Here is a 23,076-nt window from a genome sequence, read left to right as displayed (position 1 = left end):
GTGTGTATATATGCCACTTTGACCTTTGACACCTAGTAGCTTTAAATTTCTTCTAAAAAAAATCTATCTCTGTTTTTTTTTTTTTATTAGTGTTTGACAAAGTAAACTGGAAAATGATGATATTTAACTCCAAGCTTTCTTAAAAGAATTTTGTCCTGAAATTGCATGAAATGTTTTCCACTGAACTTTAAGCAACCACCAATTAATCAATCTTAAAAGAATTCAGTAACTAAACAAAAACAACAAAATTTAAATTATGAAGCAGGCCTGGGGTAATGGTAATTTGTAATTGTAATGCATTGTAATATTACATTTTTTGGATGTAATGCAAAGTAATTTGTAATGCACATTTTTTGCATTACAATTACATGTAATGTAATGATTACTTTAGTTAAAAATTGATGTAATGCCTCCATTACAGTACATTACTTTTCATTACAAATTGGTAATATACATAAAATTAAAGAATATTGTATAATAAAAAGAAAATTAACAAAAACAAAAGAAAGTATTAAGGTAATAAATATAAAATGGTAAAAATTATCAAGTCTTGATTTTGGTTTCTGATATTTGTTTAAAATGATATTAGGAATATTTTGGTGTTCAATGAAAAATCTTATAAAAATTTATCAAACAAAACTGTATAGATGAATGGAAAAAATATGAAGATGAAATTTTCATAATTCTATAGACACCTTACATGTATTTCAGTGAAAGATTAAATATGTCAAACAACATTTTTAAACCAAACTGTGGTTTGGGTCCTGTCTGTGTTGTTATTTCACCTAATTAAAATCAAAATGTTTTTATTGCAATCAAATCTTCTCAACTTATGTTTGTCCTCACAGAGCCCTTAAGCATTTCAAAAGATAATCCTTTAATGACACATTTATTATATTCCTTTGAAATCCCTTAATGATGTCTTAATGATTAAGTGATCAATGTAAGAAACAAAATTATATGATAATTTATTTATTTTTTTCCACCACCTAAGAATCTTGAAAATGCCTCCTACTACTCCATCAAAGAGTATAGACACAGGTATGGTGCAGTACATGATGTTGACATCTACTTGTCTGAGCCATGTGAAGAAATTTCAATAAATGCACTGGAATGATGGAAGTCAAATTCAGTGTGCCTTTCTTTTTTGGCTAATACAGCTATCAAGTATTTAGCCATTTCACACACATCAGCTGCTGTAGAAAGGCTTTTTAGTATTGCCAGAAAGGTGTACAGAACTGATCGCTGTTCTCTTAATGACATCACTTTTGAACCTCTTATGATTATAAAGTTCAATGGACATATTGATTAACCAGTCTTTGAAGTCTATGTCACTAACACTGTATATATATCTTCATATATATATATACCCCTGTAATATTTATCAATTTCTTATAAAAATCTGTTTTTATGTCCCACCTACGATAGTAGAGGGGCATTATGTTTTCTGGTCTGTGCCTCCGTTCGTCCGTCTGTGCGTCCGTCTGTGCATCCGTTCACTTCAGGTTAAAGTTTTTGGTTAAGGTAGTCTTTGAAGAAGTTGAAGTCCAATCAACTTGAAACTTAGTACACATGTTCCCCATGATATGATCTTTCTAATTTTAATGCCAAATTATAGTTTTGACCCCAATTTCGTGGTCCACTGAACATAGAAAATGATAGTGCGAAGTTCAGGTTAAAGTTTTTGGTCAAGGTAGTTTTTGATGAAGTTAAAGTTACATCAACTTGAAACTTAGTACACATGTTCCCTATGATATGATTTTTCTAATTTTAATTCCAAATTAAAGGTTTGACCCCAATTTTCACGGTCCACTGAACATAGAAAATGATAGTGCGAGTGGGGCATCCGTGTACTATGGACACATTCTTGTTTGAAATGTTTTTAGTTTTTATATTGAAAAAGTAATGTGTAATGTAATGCATTACACAGGCAAAGTAATTGTAATGTAATGCATTACATGTGAGAAAAAATGTAATTGTAATTGCAATTGTAATGGAAGAATCACAAAGTAATTGTAATGTAATGTATTACATTGCAATGTAATGGCCCCAGTCCTGTTATGAAGATTTCAATAGGAAAAGTTTTGTTCAAAATCAACTTATAAAAAAAAATTGTATTTATATTAAACAGATTGAAAATACGTTATTGACAAGAAGATGCCAGCAATATTGCGGTACAATTGAGCAAGTGTTAAAACAAACAGTTTTAATATTTCTCTGGCAGTATGTTGACTTAGCATGCACGAGAGTATATAAGAAATGGATCGTTAGTTGTCTCTGAATTTTGATATTTTCTCACTGTCTTAAAAAAATCTCTTTTGAACACATATGGTGCAGCTGTGAGTGTGTACATGAAAATAAGTTTTGATTAAATCTATAATTGTTGTCTTTTATATTGTCCTGGTGTAATTTTAGTTGTGTATTTCAGTGTTTACAGGTAATAGAGAACTGTTTAGAAGTTGCTACACAGCTCCTGAATGATGTTGATCTGCATTTACTATACCATAATCAGTATGGAAAAGGCTTTATGAAATCTGTAAAGATGAGTCCAGATGCATACATACAACTTTCATTACAGCTGGCCTACTACAGAGTAAGTGAAGGGTTTTAATAGGAAGCTTTATTCGGCATTTGAGCAAATGTACCACAATACACACAATGTTCTCCCAAAGGCTCTTTAAGCACTACAATATTTAGCTTTAGCACTATTAGCGCTATCGCTATTGGACAGTTTTGAGATATTTTATCATGATTTCCCTAAAATTAAACGCAACCTTCCTTTTGGGCTAATCGAACCTCAATTTCATAGAGATAGTCATGATCCTGCAACAAGAAAAAAAAATAATTTAACATGTTTGATTTGGTATAATATACACTTTACCATAAGATTTATAATTTTTAGAGGGGATGCATAAAACACATTATTTTTTTATACATTTATACACTAGTCATGATCCTGCAACAAGAAAAAAAAAATAATTTGACATGTTTGATTAGGTATAATAGGACACCTCCGGGTGCGGGAATTTCTCGCTACATTGAAGACCTGTTGGTGACCCTCTGCTGTTGTTTTTTATTTGGTCGGGTTGTTGTCTCTTTGACACATTCCCCATTTCCATTCTCAATTTTATACTTTACCATAAGATATATAATTTTTAGAGGGGATTCATAAAACACATTATTTTTCTTTGTATAAATAACAGTTTTTGTTTTTTTTTACTTTGTTCAAAATTAAACTTTGATTTCATCAAAATTCAAATATTCAATTACAATCATGATTCAGACCTGTATCAAGAGCTAATATTGTTTCCATTTTTGCCCAAATTGTTCAGGGTTGGACCTCTGGGGTCAAATCCAGCTGTGCTCAGCGAAGCATTTTATTTACTTATGATTTGTATTGTTTTTTACAGACAGCAAAAAAATTTGACTTGACATATGAATCCTCCATGACAAGGTTGTTTAGGGAAGGTAGAACAGAGACAGTGCGATCATGTACTGTAGAATCTTGTCAGTTTGCTAAAGCTATGGATGACCCAACTGTAACTGTAAGTATCAAAAGGTATTCTGTTTTTATCACCTGTGGAATGAATGAATTCATTGCTGTTAGTGTTGCAGCAAAGGTGTTAATAAATGTACAGGTTTCTAATTAGATCCACACACAAAAATCACACACATTATAAACTACTTGTATAAAGTTTTAATTTATGGGTTAAGATTAAATGGGGGTTTGATGATAAAAGTACTGAATTTGGCATGGTAGTAATTTTAGGTGTTTCAATTATAAGTTTTGAACCTTCTTTCAATTTCATCAGTTATTACAAGTTGTTGAACACTTTAATTAATGGATAATGCAATCCACAAAACCCATGAAAAATTGGTACCCTACAAATTTAAAGTACTTTCACAGTAGCACAACATTGAAAGCATAACCAATGCAAGTCCCTGTTCATCAAAACTAGGGGTAACTGCAGGTGTTCCCGTAGGGTGTGTAGTATCTTGCCAACCTGTAGCATGAGTGTAATAGTGATATGACTCCATAGGACATGGGGTTGTCAACTGAAACCAAAGTCTTGACCTAAGAAGTTGTACATACATTATGACACAACCTCTGGTGTTGGTTAATATGCATGTCAAGTATAAACTTTGAAATCATAACGGTTCTCAAGATATAGAGCAAACACAATCTTTTCCGAAGGACATGGGGTTGTCAATTGAGACCAAAGATTTTTACCTTGAACTTTGACCAAGGAAGTTGTACAAACATTATCATATGACACATCTTCGGGTGCTGGTTAACATATATGTGAAGTATAAAGTATGAAATTATACCAGTTATCTAGATATATAGCAGGCACAATTTGTTACGGATGGAAAGACCCTGATAAGTGTATATAAGAAGATACCATTTTGTACTGTCTTTGAAACTTTTAAAGTCTTATAGAAGTAATCTAATTTGGAATATAAATGCTATCTCATTCTGGTATTTTTAGAATAAAGAACGTATCAAGTTCATGAAATTAGCAGCAGAGGAACATCAGCAAGGTTATAGAAATGCTATGTCAGGACATGGTATAGACAGACATCTCTTTTGTTTGTATGTTGTATCCAAATACTTGGGAGAGGATTCTCCTTTCCTCACAGAAGTACTCAGTTCACCTTGGAGATTATCCACTAGTCAGGTAAATCACTCTTTCATTTTATGTTTTATGATAACCCATTATATAAAAACAAAAAACATATGAGGAAGATGTGCATGAGACAAATTATCCTTAAACAAAACAAATATATCTGAAGATTAGTGTATGGTCTTCAACAACAATGTAAGTGCAAGTAAAGGCATGATAAAAAAAATAGGAGGGCCTTATAAAGTTCAATGTGAAAGATAATATAAGCAGAAAAAATATCTTTTAGTCTGTCATCTTGAATTCTTCTATGCTCCCACTTGCATATCATAAATTTATAAAGGGACATAATTGATGAACAGTGAAGTGACCCTACCCAAATTTGTACTTGATCTGCGTTTTGTGTTTAAGTTTCATGAAAGTTTGTTGATGCAAACTTAATTTAGAGAACAGAAACCAAAAGTTCAGCAATTTTTCATTTGTAAAGGGGCATAACTCTAGAAAATTAAGTGACCACCCCAAAATTCAAACTTGATCTGTATTTTGTGGTAATTAGCATTGTGTATAAGTTTCGTAGCATTTGGATGAGGCAAACTAAAGTTAGAGAATGGAAACATAAAATTCAGCAATTTTTGTTGTTCATAAAGGGGCATAACTCTAAAGTGGTTAAAGTGACGCCAATAAAATTCAAACTGTCTTTTTTGGTAATATATGAATTTTGATAGTGTCACTTTTAATGTTCTTCAATTATTTCACTTTATAACTAAATATGATATGCAAGCAGGGGCATTTCTCCATTTATTTTAGTTTTGCCTTATATGATAAAAATCATAATAGATAAAAAGTCAATTTTTAGGGGGAAGGGTACTTATAGAAAATATTTCTATTTGATTATTGATACCAAGATCAAATAATCAATTGTGTACTTGTAAACAGAAGAAACTATGCTAGGTGTTTCCTTTTATGTGGGGATTTGTGATTTAGCTTGCTCACTAAAGGTACTTTGATTTTATATTTTTTATTTGTCAAGATACTCAGAGATAATCTATGACAGAGTAACATGTACTTATTTCTGACACCTCATCACTTCAGTGATGACCTATAGAATTGTTTATTGCAGACAACTTATTAATAGATCAATGAATTTGACCTTGAAAAAAGTATATTATGGATTTTGTTTGTATTTCAGACCCCACACCAACAGACCAATAAATTAGACCTGGTGAAACACCCAGAACATATATCAGCAGGAGGAGGATTTGGTCCGGTTGCTGATGATGGTTACGGAGTCTCATACATCATTGCTGGAGAAGATGTTATCTTTTTCCATGTGTCTTGTAAAAATTCTTGCCCAACAACAGTAAGTTTGAACAAATTGTACATTTTAGACTTTCTGTCTGTTGACTTCATAGTTCCCCTTTTCAGATCATACACTTAAGTTAGAAGGTAAACGCTATGAAAAAACCTTCACCTTTGACGTTTATGTGCCAGAAACGTTAATAGAATTTCATGGAATTTTAATTTATTTTGATTTTGTACATATTTCCAATCTCTAATGCATAAATTCTTTTTGTTATGCCTCAGAATAAGATTAAAGGTTCTGTAGGGTCTTTTTAATTGTAATTTTTAACACGTCTGCATGTAGGTTACAATACATGTGGATTTACGTGGGAGGTATAACAGACATTATTATGTACTTCTGGGAGTCTGCGCTAAACATAGATATATTGAGAGAATTTTATCACTGTTTTTTTACAAAGTGAAAGAAGCGTGTCATATTAGAATATTTGTATTAAACTTTATATTTCTAAATGTAGAAGAGCTAAATGCTTAATATTTTGTATATAGTTGCCTTGTGATACAAACTTCCTATCTGTCATGTCCATTATCATTGACCTTATTTTGTGATACAAACTTCCTATCTGTCATGTCCATTATCATTGACCTTATTTTGTGATACAAACTTCCTATCTGTCATGTCCATTATCATTGACCTTATCTTGTGATACAAACTTCCTATCTGTCATGTCCATTATCATTGACCTTATTTTGTGATACAAACTTCCTATCTGTCATGTCCATTATCATTGACCTTATTTTGTGATACAAACTTCCTATCTGTCATGTCCATTATCATTGACCTTATTTTGTGATACAAACTTCCTATCTGTCATGTCCATTATCATTGACCTTATTTTGTGATACAAACTTCCTATCTGTCATGTCCATTATCATTGACCTTATTTTGTGATACAAACTTCCTATCTGTCATGTCCATTATCATTGACCTTATTTTGTGATACAAACTTCCTATCTGTCATGTCCATTATCATTGACCTTATTTTCATGGTTCAGAGATTGCTGAAGTTCTCACTTCTGATTTCTAGTGACATAAAATTACTGTGTGTATGTCAGGCTGGTCTTATACTAGAATCTATACTTCAAGACCATCATGTTTTTTGTGGAGTTGATACAGAATATTTACTAACAAAGTCTAATATGGTTGAATATTTTATAATACTATTATATAGTTATGTGAAAATGTTTATTATTTTTAGGGTGCTAGGAAGTTTGCAGAACAGATCCAAAAAGCCCTAGCTGATGTGAAAAACATGTTTGAGGCCAAAGATTCATGATGACAGTTTAATCTTAGACAATTTATTTCAACCAACCATGTGATCAAGTTTAGATTGATATGTTAACTTAGTGGTTTATTTATGGTTTTACTGTATTATTTATTGAAAAAGACCATGCAGAAAAACAAGTTCGGTTTCTTAAGCCAAATAAGGTTTTGCTAACAGGTTTTTTAACACTTACATATATCATAGGAATTTTAGTTTTGGGGAATTACATAGATAAATCTTTCATTTGTTTATACATGGGGATCTTTTAAATCATTTTGTTTTTAATGAGAAAGTTTAAACTGTAAACATGATTAAAATTTAAGGAACAAAGTTGTAATAATGAATGCTTTAATAAAAATAGTCTGTTTTATTCTTATTAAAATTTTATAATTTTAATGTTTTAAATTGATTTTGTATGATCCAGGTATATAGTGCATAATCAGAAGGATGTGAAAGATTCGTTTTAGCATCTGAAAAAAATAGCCCAAATAATAGCTTTTTATCCTGCAATTGGGTGTCCTAACATACATTAATAGCAGTGTTCTCCCCAGGATTTTGGGATAGCACCAGGGTAACGCGTGTCGAAATGATTTGTACAATATGTCGTGTCGCGTTGCATCGCTTATTTTTTCTTCTTGTTAGTTTTTGTGCCTTTTTGTCTTTTGTTTTGTTTACTGTTTTATGTAGACTTTGGGTAAAAAAAGTAAATCAAACAGTTTGTATACTTAAATATCTTTTAAGAATAAATAACAGAAAGCACTTTTAGTCTTTAAACTAGTCACTTTTTATACTTTGATCAAGCCAATTTTGTCCTGATACTTGTATAGTTACACTACACATTCCCCATTTTTGTTAGATTACACCATAACAATTAACTTTAAACAAGATTAAATTTTAATGTAGAATGTTTAGTAAATTAAATACTATTTTCAATAGCTTTAGACATTATTCTTTTAGACATCAATTTAGCTGTCATGTCTAGCTGAGTTCCAATCATTGTAAATTTATCATTATATTTTTTAATACTATTCAGCTATATATCAAACAGATGTTTTCAACAACCTTGTTTTAATATACAGCCCCAACTCAGTCAGTAGATATGTAACAACAAATGGAAGTTTTTAACGACTTTGACTGGCTATACAGCCCTTGCAAAGTCGGGAAATTGATATACTACATATTTAATATAATATGTCTGTGCTTTAATAAAAGTATGATTGTCAAAAATAATTTGCAATATATTTTTGTTGGTATATTCAAAGAAAGTTTTTATCCTTGAGGTAACATCCTTATATAATTTTGCATTCGATTTGTACTTTATTTCTATATTAAATGATGGGTAATATTTTAGGAGCACATTTTTGTAATAAGCTAAATCAGGGGAAGTAACTCACGTTTTTAAAATTACGCAAATCTTTTATGACCAAAGGCTGGAGTAATTCTCAGATCCGGACATCCTGGCATTTACATTTGTCAGGAGGTGATGCCATCCGGAATCCTCTAGATTTTTCATCTATTTGAAGGGGATTACTGATTATTTATATTGCCGATAATTTTTTAACGAGAGGTTATAGTATGTTAAAAATCAAAATAGAGATATTATATAGTGTCTTTAACAGTATTAAAAGAGTAAAATTACTATATTCAACTGGTTACGATATATATCAATTAAATTAATTTGCAATAAGTCTATGGAAAATCTAGAGGAATCTTATCCGCATCACCTCTCAACATTGTTTACATAACAAAAATGCTAATCATTGATTGGTCAGTTACATGTTGTGATGTCACTGCAGATCTGAGAATAGAGTTTATTAACAAATGTCTGCTTGTCCCTCAAAAGTCTCATAAGTCTGTGATCATTAAGTTATGATCTTTTAATTAATTTAAACACAAGAATCATGTACATCGATTAAACCCAATCATCAAGGTTAACCTCAAAAGGTAAATCGATCACGTGGTGTAAACAATCTTGGTTGTCAGAACTGGATTGACCTGGTTTGAACTGGTCAATTTTCATCTGAAATTTTATACCCCACGGAAAGGTTTACCGTTATATGATTTTTTTTACCGAAAATTTTGAAAAATTATACATCGCGGCAAGAACGATACCACCACGGTAGAAAATTATACATCGCGGGCCCGTGGTCCTTTAGGGGCCTGGGGAGAACACTGAATAGCCCAACAGTTATCCCTAGCCTATATGTTTACTGTACAGATATCACTTTATAGCTCCACCCACAACCAGACTATTTTTGGAAAGTTTGCTGTAGCTTGCTATATATATAAGTATAACAATATACTTTCCTATGGCAAAATGTTTCTGGATATAAATAATGGTAGGCTGAGTTTGTTCTAGTCCGAGTTTTGTTATAGTCAGAGTTTGTGATGGGCCCTTTTTGTTTTAGTCTCGAGTTATCTAGAAGCATGATCGATATTACTAATTATCACACATGACCAGGCCAGCGGCTATAAATTAACAAGTGATAAAAGTTTGATTGAACAATAAGCAGGTGACAGGTATCAAATACTCCATAATCATATTGCTTCTGTCTTTGTCACACACTAAGGATGAGTTAATGGAAAATACTGGCTTTGATAGAAGTGCATTGTTTTGGTCAAAACATCTATCAGAACAGACAGAAGGTTTTGACAGTGCCAAAAAACATTTATAAACTTTCAATTCAGTAAAGAATTACTAGCTATTTAACATTCCAATGGCTTACGTGGATCCAAACTGACAACAGAAAAACTCAATGACAGGTCGAGTTACGGCCTTCTAATTAAGTTTTAGGATTACAGTCAAACCTGATTAAACTGGACCCTGAATAAACCGGTTTCCTGTCCATTCCGACCGAAAATGAAAGACCCATATTTTTCCATTCAAAGTCTTTGTTAAAATACCCTTTGTAAACCAGACCCTGTGTATTACGAATTCCGGTCTAATTATGAAGTCCCAATACTCTTAATTACATTAATTATTACCTGTCAAAACCGGTTTGTCTAATTAATTTCAATGATCGATATGCAATCAAAACATATTTGTTTATACAATATGGCTTTTCTTGATAATCAATTAGTCAGGTGTCAAACTGTGAACCTACAATCGTACAGTAGTGAGCTGTATTATTTAATAACATTATAAACGTGTCAATTAAACGAAAAGACACACCGAATACATCTCGGATTAAACTTACGTTTTAACTTGGATAAACAAATTTAAATCGCGGAGTAAGAAATTCACATCGTGATTTCGAAATCCTGGGTTCCCTGTTGTGAACTCCTAAACAAATGACCTTGATAATGAAAAACACCCGGATGACAACAATCAATTGATATTGTACACTGTACGACAACGTTTCGAAAGTGATGAAATTACGTTTGATAATAGTCTGGCTTTTTAATCGGCCATTGCAACATTTCAAATTATTGATCATGGGAGTAAATCGAAACTCTTGTCTTACAATCCAAACAACGCGAGCATTATGATGCAAATGCAAACAATGAAAAACGAAGTGAAAGTATTTTAATTGATCAGATATAATTTACAATCAGAGAGAACTTTTACATGCAAAATGTCGGACGTCACAAGTCATTAACTTCCGGTTAAAACGGAAACCTGAATAAACCGGCTCACTGTCCAAACCGGCCCTTTTTCATAGTCCCGTAGCCGGCCGGTTTATACAGGTTTTACTGTATAAGGATAAGGATACCTAAGTAAAGTCAAGTGATTATGATAGTTGACTTTATCCAATTTGTGCCCTTATTATAAAGTTTGTGCTTTTAACTTTTAACAGGTTATCAAACTCAGTTGGCAGTTGCATCATGGTCTTTGGACATGTCATATCCCAAAGTTGGATTAATTTGACTTTGACTTTCACTTTGTCCTTTTATACCTATGGTAGTAAAACCTTGTACAATTCGTGTCTGGGTCATATCTTTTGTACTTGAAAAATGCTGTTGCATTTTGGGCTTGGGGTGTATCATATACCTCTGACCTTTCTAATTTTACTCCTATGATAGTCTGGTTTGTGTTTGGTGCATCGGTTTTGAACTGTTTTGAATTGACAAAATTTATACACAGAAGCATCATACTGACCTTGACATTCAATTTCAGAATTTACAGTATGAACCTCACACTTTATTCAAGGGTCAGTAGGATTCTTTAAGATTGACATGTAGGGTGTGTTTGGATATACGCCTGAGGCGGCCTATGGTTACCCATAGGTACCTATGGTTTGATATTTTGTGTATAAAATATCAAACCATAGGCCGCCTCGGGCATATATCCAAACACCCCGTAATTAACTATGTTTCAACTCAACACACGGGCAAAGATGATATCAAAGGAATGGCTGAAAACCAAAAATCTCAAAATGTCATTGCCTCAATGCTGAATTTAACAGCAGCAACTAAAATTTATCCTGCAATTGGGTGTCCTACTATACAGATACAGCCCTACAGATATTGCTATGCTGTATCTGTATACTATACAGATATCGCTTTAAAGCTCCGCCCACTGCTGGACTGAGTATTGTTTGAACCTGTGTGACCTCAGAATGTGTATTCCAGTTGCATTCCAATAACGATGACAATTGTCGATTTCAAAACTTGAATGTGTATGATTGTGTTACAAAATCAACCATGTCAATTTCAGCATGCATGTTTAGTGAATGTCAAGTCTGAAGCGTAGGACAACTCGTACACTTCTGTTTCAAATTTGACAATGTTTTGTTATTTGTTTTTACTGTTGAAATTAGTTGTTATGTTAAAATAGATAATTATTCACCTTGAGCGATGTATTATTGTTGACCATTCTAGATTCTTTTTTGCGAACCCGTCTTCAGCGTAATGTGTGATTTTGATATTACTACGCGGGCCTCAAGGGATTACAAATCGAAAATAAATGCTAAATATGTTAGATCATGTTAGTTTTTGTGTCTTTTAAAACACAAACAATATACAGAATTAATTGCAGGATAAAGACAATAACTGTTTAGTGTCTTTAAATATCAGCTGTATTTGTACTCGGCTAGAAACAGGTGTAGTAGCTCGCTAAAAGCTCGCATACACCTTGTTTCCTAGCCTCGTACAAATACAGCTGATATTTAAAGACACTAAACAGTTATTGTCTATGTATTACATGGTTTTAATATTAAGTACCTCTAGGAATCTAGTGTATATTAACTTTTTATTCGTCTTCAAATTGCCATTGTTGATTAAAGCCATATAAATTCACTTTCATTATAGTTGTATTGATTTAAGTTTTGCTGTCTTATTTAAAAATAAGAGAGGTGGTATTTTTTGTGAATGAACCAGCTATCCATTAAGAGTTCACAGGAGGAAGATATATATAGACAATTAAAGGTCACCATGCAGTCGTCAAAAATGAGAAAAACTCATACGATATAGTAAGCAATAAAAGGCCCAGATATAAAAAAAATGGGAACAATTAGAACAAGAAAACTATGCCTAATTAGTAATAATACAATACAAACAAATATGAAGGACTTAAATCAACAAAATATACTAAAATCACAGGCCTTATACATGGGATGAGCACAGAAAGAAATTAAGTGCTTTCTGTATATTTGATTATTTTAAATCTACAGTTTAAGCTTGCAATAGAAATTATCAAATTTTACATAACAAACCTGTGTTATAGTAGTCTCAGGAGAAACATGAAAACAAGTCATTTTTGATAATTGCTGATGAGACGCTGGCTTAGGAAAAAACTTCAAAGCTGAGATAACATACATATTTGAAATAATACACATCTACCGTTGCAAACTTTCCACATGTAGTTCAGCAGCTAAGCCCAATATATAGAGAATAATACATGGCAAAATCCGTATCTCATGCTGTGTCATCCCGATATACCAATATCAGCCCGAGGGCCTGTAGGCCCAAGGGATGATATTGGTCGAGGGTGATACGGCATGTGATATGGATTTTGCTGTGTTTTATACACTTTTTCATATATTTCAACAGGAGAGTATATATGAACTGCTTTCTGATCCCTAGCACCTGGGTTTCCTTCAGTTCTCTTTTTGTCTTGTTTTAAATGCTTTAAAAGAACTGCTCAATTACTCCTCCGACGCACCTGGTTTACCGTACAATTAGCGTGCTGTTGTTTTAAAAAAATATTTTTTATTGTAAATATTTCGTGTGTGTTTTGTATGGTATTTGATTGAGTTCTTTTTATAGTTACATTTGTGTGCCTGAAAAAATGAAAACTCGCAATTGTGACGTCACATGCTAAACAATTACGTCATTCAATAAATTGCGTCACCCCCGAATGGCTGTTCATTTAGGACCCATTTATCATGTATGAGGAAAAATATTTCTTGAGAAGCTTGCATAAAAAACGGACTTTATGTAAAAATGAGTAGGGGTGTGATAAAGGATAGGAGTGTGATGAATGGTATGATAAAGGGTGCGCATCAAAGTTGCACGATATGGATTAAACAGCAGGCTATTTATCAAATATTCAAAACTACTGTATTTACTACTAAATATTTGATAAAATGAAACAATCGATCACTTTATGGTTAAAGCATAATACTTTGCACAGCCATAGATTTTATGCTTATAAATAATCAGTAACAGATGAGCTAATGATGCCTCTACCTGTAATTCAAAGTATTGGAAATGCAGAAGAAGACGGTCTGACAGATTTCAAAGGTGGAAACATTTTCACTGCCTAACTGAAGTACATGAGAAAGATGTGAGTCTGACAAAAATACTGGAAGCACAAACAGACAGATGGCTAAACAAAATGAATGAAGGGATGAACAAATGCATGTGTACGGCTAAGGTAAATGCAACATAGCCCTTTTGCATTGAGTTGGGATATAATGTACAAAACATAATGTCTACCCTTCTAAAATGAAAGAAATAACTCTGATTTTTAACTTATATTTTTTTCCAAATAAATTACAAAATTAGCTACCATTTGTAATCATCATACATGTATAGATATGAAATAAAAATTTATTTATACAATTCTGCAGCATAATATACATAAATAAACAAATAACATGACAATCAGCGTTTGTGTGTCAGTATGAGCAAATTTCTTTGAATAAACAGGTTATATATACAATGATCTACAGATGAAATATGCAATTGATAGTAAAACAAAGATGGGAATATATCCTTATTCATCTCAATAATGAGATTTAACTGCTTTTTTTAAATACATTATCTTACTATTCATTCAGCTGTCCACATGTACCTCAGTTATTACAACTAGAAAACTGACAATCACATGTCAGCAAGGACCCTTCTTGCAAATGTTTTGTGTGAAGCTTACAAAGAAATTTATGTTAATAGCAATAGGTTGTCAATTTTTATAAATTTTGATTGATACAGTAATTAATTCAGGATGTGTTCTTGATAGGTACAAACAGTTTTGCTAAAAACTTTTTTTTTAAGTGGTCACTGAACCAAGAAAATGAGGTCACAGATAACAGACGAAAACTGCATAACATAAGGCATCTATATACAAAGTATGAAGCACACAGGTCTTCCACCTTCTTAAATATAAAACTTTGAAGAAGTGGACGTGGTCACTGAACCAAGAAAATGAGGTCACAGATAACAGACGAAAACTGCATAACATAAGGCATCTATATACAAAGTATGAAGCACACAGGTCTTCCACCTTCTTAAATATAAAACTTTGAAGAAGTGGACGTGGTCACTGAACCAAGAAAATGAGGTCACAGATAACAGACGAAAACTGCATAACATAAGGCATCTATATACAAAGTATGAAGCACACAGGTCTTCCACCTTCTTAAATATAAAACTTTGAAGAAGTGGACGTGGTCACTGAACCAAGAAAATGAGGTCACAGATAACAGACGAAAACTGCATAACATAAGGCATCTATATTCAAAGTATGAAGCACACAGGTCTTCCACCTTCTTAAATATAAAACTTTGAAGAAGTGGACAAACTCTGCCGCTGCCGCCAGCTATCTGCCACAGAAGTTGCAGGCTTGACAAAAACTAAGTTTTTATCTGAACTTTGACAACAGCGAATAATTTTGACTGTATATTATACCTATGTACCAATATAGTTGTCGAAATTCCAAAACAAGAGGGTTTTGAAAATTTGAGATATTTTAACATTAAGTAAATTTATACCTTTCTAAAAATAAAATAAAAATGGCACCTTTAGATTTATTGTTACATCCATCCATCTTTTTTGTTGAAATCCTATAATAAGAAATTTCAGATTATCTGTGATTAAAAAAAAATAATCTGACCACATCTTTTCCAAACTTATAAAACAAAAATAAATAAAAATTGCCACCTGGAAACAATTTCTTATATCATATTAAACCTATTAATTTTTGTTTAATTATCACAGCACAAAAAGATGTTTCTCAAAATATCCATGCATGGAAAATAGATTTGCCAATACTTGCACAACTGCATACAAAATATCATTGAGTTATTATCAGTGGCTAACCATATAAACTGAGGTATTCACAAACAAAGAGTTGACACCACTGCTGGAAACAGCTTTCTTATGACACTACCTAAGCATGCCAAGATTTCTGCAACACACTCTGTATTAATACAAAATGTTAACATATATTCAAATGATAAATGTACTGCATTCCACATTTACATTGAACAATGATTTTTTTTTACTTTTGTACAAACCTTTACATATTAAAAGAAAAATATCTGTAAGTTTAACTAGACTTACAACATATAGATACTTTTATTATGGTGCTATGAGTTATTCAGCCAGAAAGTACAAATATTGAGCAAAGAATTATCATTCCATATATATATGTATATGCATACTAAAGACATGTCAATGTCACACTTGTCCTAAAGTTTTTAATCTATGTTGACAGTTCGTTTTATTACTTCTGAGTAGTTTACTACATTAGAAATATGCATAAACTATTTTAAGGAAAACATAGAACATATAAAGGGATCACCTTCAATACCTCACTGTAAACCAGACAATAACAACCATCAACTCCTAAACACAGATATATGATCACAGACAAACAACAACTCAGTTTCAAACTTTCAAGCTCTATATCTTGAAGCGTTAAAATTCAAAACACTTATTAATAATATCCCTGAAATGTGTTCCTTTATGGTTATCTTTTAAGGCAAGGTTGAGTCTGTACAATATTGGACAGTCCAATGATACACATTGCTGTTTTTCATCTTGTGCTCCCATACAACAGTTACAAATCTGAAAAGAGACAAAATTATAATAAACATTGTTTTGGAGGTCATATCCATACATTCATATCTATCTTTCAAGTAACCATTTTACATGGGGAACTGATAAGTATCAAAAATACATATCGACTTTTTTATTTTATTCCAAATGGTGTTCTACACCAGTAATTGTTACATGTTTCATATCTTGAAAAAACCTCTGAAGGATGTAAACATCAGGACATTGATAATTGTATTTTACACCATTACGATTAGTGTCTTTGATTCTAACAGGATAAAGGTCACTTAAAATAAATAGAAATTAAACACATATTACTGTTTCTGCTGTTCCTTAGTTTGAAGCTTCTGTGAGATCTTCAACAAAGTATTGTATAGCAATCTCAAGACGACTGATCCTTTTGGTGTTACTAATAAAATGCTTGTCATTTTTATTATCATTCATCATCCATGATAGAATTTCGATTTAGATCCGATTTTCTGACATTTTATTACAGCACAGAAAAGCAAAGTTAATATCAAATTTGTGTCAATGATTTTTAAAATCTAACACCGAAATTTCAGGTACATGAAGAAGAAAATTTCCTGATGAAGCATCTGATTCCATTTATTTATGTAAAATAAATAATAGTATGCTGCTAATATCTACCATATTACAACTTTAATAAAACAACAAAGTCTCAACATTTCACAATAACTATGCTTGAGATGCTTCTCACTTGGATCACAAGCAGAGAGAGGTATTTATGATACAGATGATGTAATTTCCAAAAACAATATTATCAATTTATAGGTAGCCTCTTATGGTGTAACACCACTAATTCGGTACCCTTACATCCAATCACAGCGCTCCTAATTTGACTTCCTGCCTTGGGTACACAAAAGGCCAAACTAATGCTGGGAAAATTTAATACTACCGTTTTTCCTACAACATTTAACTTCTCAACAGCTGATAATTATCTCAAATGACCAAAATATAAAAAAAAACCATACAGTTCCGTTCCCACACTGTGGAAACAGAAATGTTGACATATTATCATGCCTTAATTTGATTTTGACTATTTCACAACTTGGAGGCGAGATATTTTAAAACTATTCAATCAGAATCAATGAATATCCTGTCAAACTTTGTTCTTCTGGTTAGGGTAAAAGTAACAAATTTTGAAATAAGCACTTTCTATATGATATTCTTGATACCAGTAGGTAGAAAATATAAGCCAGAAAATTTCAGAAATGATAAAACATTAGGTACAAGTGATATATCAAATTGTCACCATTGTGAGCTGTTCAAGGACTTATAAATATGCTGAGTAACTTACTTCCAACATTCGGTAATGTACTTTTTCCCACTTTCTAATTCTGCTGTTTAAAACTGTTGTGACCTTTTGTGGGTCCTGCATGCAGCTATCACAGATATTTTGATTTGTGGCCTTTTCACAAACAGGACAGTTGGAAGATGAGAAGTACTGAGAAATCGTTCCCTGTAATATGTAATATAATTAAGGTTAGTTTTATCTTTTCACAAACAGGACAGTTGGAAGATGAGAAGTACTGAACTGAGAAATAGTTCCCTGTAATATGTAATATAACCAAGGTTAGTTTTATCTTTTCACAAACAGGACAGTTGGAAGATGAGAAGTACTGAACTGAGAAATAGTTCCCTGTAATATGTAATATAATTAAGGTAAGTTTTTATCCAAATGTGATTGTGTTAACATTAATAAATATTAGCTGTTGCTAATATTACATATTATAAGATGATCGCCAAATACTGTGATTTTGATCTAAAATATAAACTGATAATTTCTGATGTGAAATAAATTTGAAAATTTCACAACTTCAGTTGTTATCAAATCTGAGTCATTATAATGGGAAACATAACATAACCAAATTCATAATACTAAAGGAGGCTCAAGGGTAAAATAATTTCAGCAAAATTTAAATTTTTTTTTAGGACTTATTCATACATTGTCTTTTTTTTAATCATAATAGCTATCTTCTACTTAAAAAGCACTCTAAATTCTCTGGCTTTGTCAATAAAAACTATTTGAATTAAAAAATGTATGGGCCCTTCTGAATTGTTAGCAATTGTACATTATAATGATACAACATACCAAATATCCTATCAATTGAATCATGAATTACACAAATAAGGGTTTCTTTTGGCAATTTGTTTTGTTGTCAAGGGGTCACAACTTTCAACAGTCACTCAACAACTGAAACTCTAACTTGATTTGTAACATCTTTTGATATAGCAAATATCTAATCAATTGATTCAAGAAGAAGTGTGGCAAACTTATGTGACTGATTGAGTGCTAATCTTTAGTCACCTACTGGTCAATTATTAAGTTTTTCATTGGTGCAATAGTTTCAGAGGAAAAGATCTTTTAAAGTTTAATGATGACTAATGGATAGCAAAAGATCATACTGGCCCTTGAAGGCAGATTAACTTTATAAACAGTCATAATACTTGCCTTCCTGTTTTCTGAAGGCATAACTGAATGTGGTACAACACGTATAATTTTAGGCATATCAATATACCTACAAAATATAAAATATAGAATATTTAAATAGTCACTGTGAATAAAGGATCAAACTTCATTAACTAAAGGGTTGTCTTCCCTCACATTTATACATTATGCTGCCTCCATCTAGTACCAATAATTCAAAAATATATGTTATGCAGTTTTACTAAAATTCAAATCAAAATGGGCCCAATTATGATGCTCTAAGGATGTACTTAGGTGAGGTTAGGTGAAAAATTAACACTATAAACTGGTACAGCATCAATTAAGGATAAAAATAAGCTAAAAATATTGACAGGTCATGGACCTCCTTTTCGAGATATTTGAGATTTAAAATATGGCGGGAAAAGGCTGACTCGTACTTTTACCTTATATTTGCATTGGTATTATTAGTTCTCAAAACAAAAGAAAGAAAATTAGAAATCTTCTAAAATTTTGGTAAATGACCTTTCATGAGCTATTAAGTCTTATATGAAAAAATAAATGGGTGTTATGGGGCAAAATATTTTACATTGTATTGTATGGAAAAACACCAAGGAGTCTGAACATTTGACACAAATTCCAAAACCTCACCTGAGTACATCCTTAATATGAATAGAAAGAAGATAAATGGTTAAATATCAATCTCACAGCAACCAAATAATACAAAACAAAAGAGTTCATGCCTTTCATTTATTTTATCTATCCAAGGTACAAGGACAATAACTAAAATGAAATGCTCAACATGACACAGTTTTATGACTGCAGAGGTTGAACCCTGAACAGTTGGGGCAAGTATGGACAAAGATGAAGGATTTCACAATATTGATACAAATATATATTTTGATATTTCATTTTTAGACACTTTTTTTTTTTATAAATATTTGTAGTTAATTGATTTTGAGAAGAATGGAAAGGAAAATGTAAAACAAATGGTACATTATTTGTTAAAAATTGAATGCTTCTTTTTGTAAATTTATTGGGTGAAAAAGTGTTAACTGAAGTACATTTGATATTAAGTGCGGAAGCACTTAGTTAAAAAAAATATGTGCTTGGGGCACTAAAACAACCCTATATTACTAAAAGATGTATTCAATACTTATAATTACATTTTTGTGCTAGGATCATGAAAACAAGGATTTCTATCAAGCTTTACATTCATTTACCAGTGCACGTAATGTGGAGCTTGTCACGGTCATCATGTATGTTACATTTCATTTTGGAATGAAGGTTTATTTCAGAATGACGCGAGATTGCTGTTTGACAATCAAAATAATGTATAATAATGAAACATAAATGTAATGTAACAATATACCCCCCAAAGCACATTCTGACCATCCCTATGTAGTATGGAAACTTGTGGTACAATTTCAGAGAGATCCATTCACTGTTCCACCAGTTATTGTCTGGAAACTAGAAAAAATGCTTATTTGGGCCCCTTTTTGGCTATCATCCAAAATAGTTGAAACATATCACATTATGAACAAGAATGTGTCCCCAGTACACGGATGCCCCACTCGCACTATCATTTTCTATGTTGAGTGGACCCTGAAATTGGGATCTAAACTGTAATTTGGCATTAACTTGGAGTAAAATGAATATGACTAACCATGAGAAGACATCAATTCCAAGTAAAGATAATATTCTTCCTACTGGTGGGAGGATCTGTTTAGTGATATAGTATGTAACATTTATCCTTAATGACGGATCAGTCAGTAGTTCAAATGGTTGTTTAACAAGTTGTATTAAAGGTAGTCCTGGGCTTCCATATACTATAACATAGGGTACTCGCTCTCCCACAGACGGCTCAGATCTTCTGTCATGTTGCAACATTTTTCTGAAATAACAAAATCAGATTTTGTTATTTAAATTTGACAAATAAAATCACATTCATATTTTGGTAAATGAAAATAAAAATGGAAATTTTAGATAATTTTCAGCAAATGCTTTGGAACTATTGTAAACATTTGTAGATAACTAGTATATGTTGTGAAACATTAAAAAAAATCCTCAAAAACCAATACCTTCAAGCATGATGCAAAAAGTGTGGAAAACAATCTAACATTAGATATGATGTAATACAATAAATATCTATTTTCAAATTATAATCAAACATAATCTATAGTTCCAAATTTATAGTTTTTTCTTCCATTTGTCACAAACTAATATAGATTTGTAAATTATCTATAAAATGTCAACAACTTTTATCTATACATATATGTTATGTAATGAAATATATAAATTTATAGTGGTCCTTAACAAAATTTTGAAATTTCAAATTATTATCCAGTAATCAATTTTTGAGAAGTAAATATTTGACATAATAGATATTAGATGTGGTATGAGTGCCAATGAGACAAATCTCCATCCAAGTCAAAATTTGTAAAAGTAAACCATTATAGGTCAAAGTATGGTCTTTAACACAGTACCCCGGCTAACACCAAACAGCAAGCTTTAAAAGGGCCCCTATAAATTACTTGTGTAAAACCATTCAAACAGGAAAAACCAACCATCTAATTTATATGAAAAACAAAAAAAAACAAGAAACATTTATGAACCACATCAACAAACAACAACCACTTCAGGTTCCTGACTTAGGACAGGTGCAAACAAATGCAGCGGGTCTAAACATTTTTAACAGGTACCAATCTTCACCCTTACCTTAAACAATAGTGTAACATCACAACATAGAAGTACAAAAGTAAATCTATATCTTCTTGGAAAAGTAAATTTAACATGAGGTAGGTTAAACTTCTTTTCCAGGATCTCCAGTCCCCTCCTTTTTATTTCCTGAAATATTTTTCCTTTCAAAATAAAAAGTTATCTTATGTAACCAATCTTTATCCCAAGAAACCATCAATTTCCAGAGTCATAATCTAATTTTGGATGTAACACGTCTTCTGATTGGCTGACAGTGTTTTATCTTTCAGCTCATAGACATAATCAAAAGCATTACACTTATCATCCTAAAACATTTGTACTGGAAAAGTGTCAATGGGGAAACAGAAAATCAATCATTTTCCACATAATATTTTAAAGGTACACAACATTAATTTTGTTTAACATAACTTGTTTATAACTTTGTTGCATAATCAAAGAATTCATATTACTACACATGGAGTTTGACCAATTTATTACAAGCTAGCAATGTATTTGAAAAGTACCTTGAGATTTCCAAAGCTGGAACACATGCCCCAGGTTTGTATCCAGACATCCCTCTGAATTCCTTGGCAAAGACCAAGTCCAGCATACTAACTTTTTCCTCCATTATTTTGCGACATTGGTTCTGAACATATTGCTTAACCTGTGAAACATCTCTTGTTGTGAACAATACTTTTATAGATCTTTCCAAAACCTGAAATTGAATAGTGGCATCTAGAAATAACAATGTAAGAAAACAAAGGAAAAATTCTCAAAAGAAGAGTTGGTTTACTTCAGCTGAATTACACTTTTTCTTCTGCAAAATATATTGAAATAAAATTTGCAACATGTTTGAATTACCTCCCTTACACTGCTTTTTAAATTATGTTTTGTACTTAAGAAATTGTCCTTTAACCAGAATACCTTTGTTTTCCCCCTTTTTTGCCACTAATTCCTATAACTGTTTGAGCCAAAACCCCAGAAAGCCAATTCTAACCATCCCTTTGTGGTATGGAAATTTATGGTATAATTTTAGAGAGATCCATACACCATTCCACAAGTTATTGTCCAGAAACTAGAAAAATGCTTATTTGGGTCCCCTTTTGGCCCCTAATTCCTAAACTATAGGGACCATAACCCCCAAAATCAATCCCAACCTTCCTTCTGTGGTATTAAACCTTCTTGTAAAATTTCATTTAAATCCATTAACTTAAACTAAAGTTATTGTCCAGAAGCGAAATGTGTCAGAAGACTACCTAGATGACAATGACAACATTCTAGCATTATATAAACACAAAATTTTGTTCTGCCGTTGTATAAAAATGGTAAAATTTGTCATTATAGGTCAATAATTCAAATAAAGAGTCATCTAACAATATTGGCCATGTGACTTATTTGTAGATTTGGTCTTTCTAATATTTTTTCCTTCTCAAATTATAGATTTCATAATAAGCAAAAAAGAAAAAAT

General features: G+C 31.8%; 2 protein-coding genes across 10 annotated transcripts in view; one reads left to right on the top strand and one right to left on the bottom strand.

The window, feature by feature from the left end:
- The window catches only part of LOC143047186 (carnitine O-palmitoyltransferase 1, liver isoform-like), a 51,000-nt gene extending 43,358 nt beyond the window's left edge, over positions 1-7,642 (top strand). For all 7 annotated transcript variants that reach the window (XM_076220179.1, XM_076220178.1, XM_076220173.1 and 4 more), the window contains 5 exons: positions 2,429-2,593; positions 3,411-3,545; positions 4,491-4,679; positions 5,812-5,982; positions 7,181-7,642. In XM_076220179.1, coding sequence (XP_076076294.1) covers positions 2,429-2,593; positions 3,411-3,545; positions 4,491-4,679; positions 5,812-5,982; positions 7,181-7,258 — 738 coding nt within the window. In that variant the 3' untranslated portion in view covers positions 7,259-7,642. The remainder of the gene's footprint in view (positions 1-2,428; positions 2,594-3,410; positions 3,546-4,490; positions 4,680-5,811; positions 5,983-7,180) is intronic.
- Positions 7,643-14,148: 6,506 nt separating this feature from the next.
- The window catches only part of LOC143047185 (uncharacterized), a 72,466-nt gene continuing 63,538 nt past the window's right edge, over positions 14,149-23,076 (bottom strand). For all 3 annotated transcript variants that reach the window (XM_076220170.1, XM_076220171.1, XM_076220172.1), the window contains 5 exons: positions 22,133-22,323; positions 20,578-20,805; positions 18,939-19,005; positions 17,784-17,945; positions 14,149-16,477 (listed from right to left, as the gene is read on the bottom strand). In XM_076220170.1, the coding sequence (XP_076076285.1) occupies positions 16,328-16,477; positions 17,784-17,945; positions 18,939-19,005; positions 20,578-20,805; positions 22,133-22,323 (798 nt within the window). In that variant the 3' untranslated portion in view covers positions 14,149-16,327. The remainder of the gene's footprint in view (positions 16,478-17,783; positions 17,946-18,938; positions 19,006-20,577; positions 20,806-22,132; positions 22,324-23,076) is intronic.

This window comes from Mytilus galloprovincialis, chromosome 10 (assembly GCF_965363235.1).
Source record: "Mytilus galloprovincialis chromosome 10, xbMytGall1.hap1.1, whole genome shotgun sequence".
In the NCBI taxonomy this organism is placed as follows: Eukaryota; Metazoa; Mollusca; class Bivalvia; order Mytilida; family Mytilidae; genus Mytilus; species Mytilus galloprovincialis.
This window is presented reverse-complemented; position numbering and strand designations above follow the sequence as displayed.